At 44.9% G+C, this 4,862-nt stretch overlaps 1 protein-coding gene across 1 annotated transcript in view; it reads left to right on the top strand.

Moving 5' to 3' along the window:
• The window catches only part of COMMD6 (COMM domain containing 6), a 22,521-nt gene that overhangs the window by 11,378 nt on the left and 6,281 nt on the right, over window positions 1-4,862 (top strand). The window contains exon 6 of the mRNA XM_019525221.1: window positions 1,146-1,298. Coding sequence (XP_019380766.1) covers window positions 1,146-1,298 — 153 coding nt within the window. The remainder of the gene's footprint in view (window positions 1-1,145; window positions 1,299-4,862) is intronic.

The raw sequence follows: 4,862 nt of genomic DNA, 5'->3' as shown, positions 1-4,862 counted from the left end.
TCATCCCACTGCGCCTTAACACACACAAAGTCACACATGTCACAAGTTTTTTGAGGTGCAGTTTCCTAGAAACCCCTGCACCCATCTCCTTGAAACCTGGCAGGCTTCATGGCCTCATCAGGGGCTACCACCCCTACTGTTTTCATCCAAATCTGCAAAAAAAAAAAAAATGACACAGTTACAGGTATTTCAGTGATTCCCTGTTATAGTCTATGGCCGAATCTCTCTGAATCATCGTTGAATCTTCCAAAGCCAATCCAGCCAAATTGATTCAGGACAGTGGGCCGTATCAAATTACTGTCCTCCGAATCGGCTGAGTCCACATCTTAATCGAATATTTCCCTAGTCACACAGGCCTAGCAGATAATTATAGTGCGATTCAGTAGAGTAACTAGGAGTGGGCGAGAGGGGTACCCACTCTGGTCATCAAGTTAGGAGGGGCACCAGAATCATGCCCCACCTCACAAGAGTCTGCACCGTAGCAGCATACCCGTACCAGGAACTCCAAAACAGTCCCCAGCTGCTGCTGCTTTTAAGAGCAATAGCTGGGGTGAGTAGAGCTTACATAGCAATGGCAGCAGCAGCTCAGGTTTTGATTGTGTAGGAGTTCCTGGCATAGTTAAGGTTTTTGCCTGCCCTGCTCTTGGCACCTGTGCAACCCCCTGCCAATCCCCCACTTCTCCTGCAGGGTTTGCCTTGGGTGCCAACTCTTGTTTGTTTTGCCATGGGCATAATTGATTAGAAAGCTAAATGCTACTTGTTAGAGACCTCAAGAAAATGAAGCTCATGTTTCTATTTCTCTTAAGTAATAGTTCTTGCCTACAGTGTATTCCCTTATAGTTGAGGTAAGTTTTTACTTGATTGGCACTTATTTTGGGAATTGTTGGCTTGATCTTTACACCATGTACCCTCCCTCTCTGCAAGAAAAAAAAAAGAGAAAAAAAAAAAGGATACCTGTAGAGTTCTGTCTTGAAACCAGAATATATTGCAGAACATCTCCTTTTGTCTTTGTTTTTCTGTGGAATATAGTGCAAGCTCTAGCTATTCTGTTAGACTAATGTATTGCTGCTGATAGTATAGTGACAGTAGAATAGATTGGAAATTTGTGTTTTAAAATCTATTCTGTTTGTTTTTTTTTCCTCCAGCTTATAGATATTCAATGGAAATTGGGAATGGCAGTGAGCTCTGACAGCTGCAGGTCTCTTAAATACCCTTATGTTACAATGACACTAAAAGTGGCAGAGCCTTCTGGCCAGATAACAAGCAAGTCTTTTGAAATGACAATGCCACAGTTCCAGGTTTGTATTCTAGTTTCATAGAAGTTGGTCTCTTAAGAATATTTTACTTAATAGAAATTGCAGTTAGGGAAATGTGCTTTTATTTTACTAATCTTCAAATTGGAAGAGGATGACTTGAATAACCACTTCTCCATACTTTTCTGACTAAAAATCAGTTGGCTTAGGATGTGGAACTCAATTACTCCTTTTTAGGAACTCTGGCCTATGAATTCCAAGCTAAAAAGTGATTTGTCCCAAAGTAAACCACCTCCTGACAGTGAAGCAAAGAAGCTTGTCCAAAATCACCCAGAAAATGACTGGCCGAAGCGGGTATAGAACCAAGTTCTTTGGAGTGTCAGTCAAGTGCTCTGATCATACTGCCTCCTGCTTCCACTTTGTTTGCTGTTGGTTCAGCCAAGTTTCTAGTATGTAAAAAGTGATTCAGAAAGGTAATTATATAGTCCTGCATATCTAACTCCTAGGAGGTGTAAAAGTAACACTTATCAGCTAAACACCAAGTCCTCATGTCAGTTAATAGTGAAAACTAACATTTGTGCTAGCTAAAGAAGAAACCTAGAAAATAAGAGTGACCACAACTTCACACGTACCCCAAGCAAATAAACTGAGACACCCCATTTCTTCTATTTTTTAAGTGGTTAGGCCACTTGAAAAATTGCATTGTTGTGGAGATGTGAGGGAGGGATATTTTAAAGCTGCTACTACAATAATTGAAAGTCGAGAGAAAGTTGTCTCTTCTCTTCTGTGTAATTACTTAGCAACAGCACGTGCGTGGCTGATTTTTTTTTATTGTGTTCTGCATAGTTAAGTAGTAGCAGTCACATTGTTTTCTTGGTTGTTTGGGTCTTCTACACAATCTCCAGAGCGCAGAGTAATCTGGCTGAGGGGAAAAAAAGATCAAGGAGGCTTGGAACAGATGTAATAACTTTCCTTTGTTTAAAATGGTTCTTCACAGTGATTACTCTTTTACAGGTTCAAAAATCTAGACCCTTTATATGGGATATCGTACACTGCCTTCTGTGGCGTAATGGCCATTAAAGCAGTGGTACTCAAACTTTTTGAGCTGAGCTCCCTCTTTGAACTACAATTGTAGTTTTGCTCCCCTTATCTCAGAAGAGCAGTGCAGCTAGGCACAGGGCATCCCATATCTTAGCAGTCACCTTGGCTTGGCTTGGTGGGGCAGGCTGCACCCCCCATAGCTCCTATGCCTCTTGCCTTAGCCCCACTGTGGCTCTGTGCTGCATGCCCACTGTGCTGGGCTTCTAGAGGTGTAGTAGACCCCTGGCAGATTCTGCTTTGGTCTCTCTGCCCTCACATCCCCCCCCACCAAGGCTGCAGTGGTGTCGGCTCCTTGCAGACTTTTTGTCCGCGCCCCTCTGTGTTACATCCCCACCCACAACATTCCTTCATGCCCCCCTGGGGGGCTCTCTCCACATTTTGAAAACCTTTAAAGGGATGTTTGTATCCTGGCTTCCTAGTCTGTAGCAATACTGATATTGGTAGACTTTTGGAAATGTTCTATGGGTGTGGAGTACCCTGCTGTTGCCATTATTCTTTGGTCATACCATGCCAGTTGCGTAATGGGGGCAGGGGTGATAATAGGGGCAACCAGCCCAGGTGCCCACTTGGGGGCCAAAAAGGCAGTTGCAAACTGGAAGTTGCTGCTTCCTCTTTGCCCCAGGAACCATGACATACGCTGCTGTACCATTCCTACATACCAGTCCAGTGATACTGTTTACTTTGATCATCAGCAGCTGTCTTTTGGTCTCTAATCATTTTGCCCACCTGTGAATTTTTACTGTGTTTTGCTTCTCTGACTCTAAGGCCCATTGCAGCATACCCCTCCAGTTAATTGTGTCCTAAAGTGTAACCTGGCAACACATTCAAGTGATTAATAGCCCAGTAAAAAGAGGAAACCGGCCAGAAAGTTATTGCATACAACGTATAATAACTTTACGGCCAGTTGATATCGTGCCTTAACCTAAATGTGGTATCTCTGTGGCCGACAGTCAGCTGACTGTCCTTGTGCTCTGGGCTGCACTGGGCATCCCATGTGCAGTCCCCATCCTGCTGATGATCAGCTGATTGGGAGCTCTCTGTGATGAGCCACAGAGCACTCCCAATCTGCCAATCATCAGCTGGCTCCAGGGACTGCACAGAGGCTCAAACTGGCCTGCAGGTCCTAGGAGCCAGTCATTAATTAGCTATTTGTGAAGTGCGTTGCTAGCACAGGGGGAACTCAAGATAACAATGCTGGACTCTCCCTGCACTAGCCAATAGGATTCCCAGTCCCAAAATTACATCTTCTGCCATGAATCTTGCGCATGATTAGAGGTCTGGAGAGCAGGTCATATGAGGAGAGACTGAAAGACATGGGACCATTTAGCCTGAAGAAAAAACTTAGAGGGGACTTGGTGGCAGTCTATAAGGGGTGTACTTATATACATCAGGGCCTGGGGGAGCACTTGTTCACCAAGGCACCCCAGGGGAAGACAAGAACCAGTGGCTAGAGGCTGTTTGCAGATTACTTCGGATTAGACATAAGGAGAAACTTCTTTACGATTCGAGGACCGAGGGTCTGGAACCGATTTCCCTCAGAGGTGGAACAATTGCCTACCCTGGAGATCTATATAAAAAAAAAAAAAAAAAAAACTTGATGTGCACCTTGCTGGGGCGATCTGACCCCAGCAGTCTTACCTGCCCAAGTGCAGGGGGGGGCTGGACCTGATGACCTCATGAGGTCCCTTCCTGTCCCTAACATCTATGAACGTGTGGCACAGCAGGAGGCGTGATTGTTGGGATCGCAGACTGGATCCCATCGTGCCTTCAGATGAACATTTGTCAGTGACTTAGTGATGTAATGAGGCTAATGAACGTTTTATCTTGAAACTAGGCTTCTGTATGCCCAAAGGTAGATTCTTTACTGAAAAAAAACATAGAAAAGCATAAGGTAACTACCATTTTTTCTGAAATGTTAGAATAGGGGGCGGGCAATTCCTTTGGGTGGTGGGCCACTTACCGAGTTTTGGCAAGCTGTTGAGAGCTGCATGGTTAAACCTGCCCCTTGACAGGTACCCTGCCCCCTGGTTGCCATCTTGGGACTGACCTTTGCCACCAGAAGTCCTTCCCCTTGCCCCTGAAAATACTCCTTTCAGCAAGGGATTTTGCTGTCTCAGAACCATAAAAATACCAAATTTATATTCTAAAAAGCAAACATCTAAAACATTCTTTAATTTGATTTCAAAAAATATTTTTGTCTTCATTTACATGTTTGTGTAGCGTACATGGAGGTGATTGCACAATGGTTTAAAATGAAGTCTTACTCTTACATATTGTGGAGTGGGGTGCATATGTTGGGTGTAGGCGTGTCGGGGGTGGATAGATGTTGGTGTGTATGTGTGGGGTGCGGGTAGGTATGGCGTTTGTGGGGGGGACTGTGTGCGGGAGGGTGGCTGGGGTATGTGAGGCAGTGGGGGTCTGTGTGTATGGCAGTGTGATGAGGGGGTGCATGTGCAAGAGTGAAACACGGTGCATGTATAAGGTGGGGGAGTGTGGGATTTGCGCCAC

Source organism: Gavialis gangeticus, unplaced genomic scaffold, assembly GCF_001723915.1.
Source record: "Gavialis gangeticus isolate Ggan-Ray unplaced genomic scaffold, GavGan_comp1, whole genome shotgun sequence".
Lineage (NCBI taxonomy): Eukaryota > Metazoa > Chordata > Crocodylia > Gavialidae > Gavialis > Gavialis gangeticus.
The sequence above is the reverse complement of the archived record's forward strand: the minus strand, read 5'-3'. Positions and strand labels throughout refer to the sequence as shown.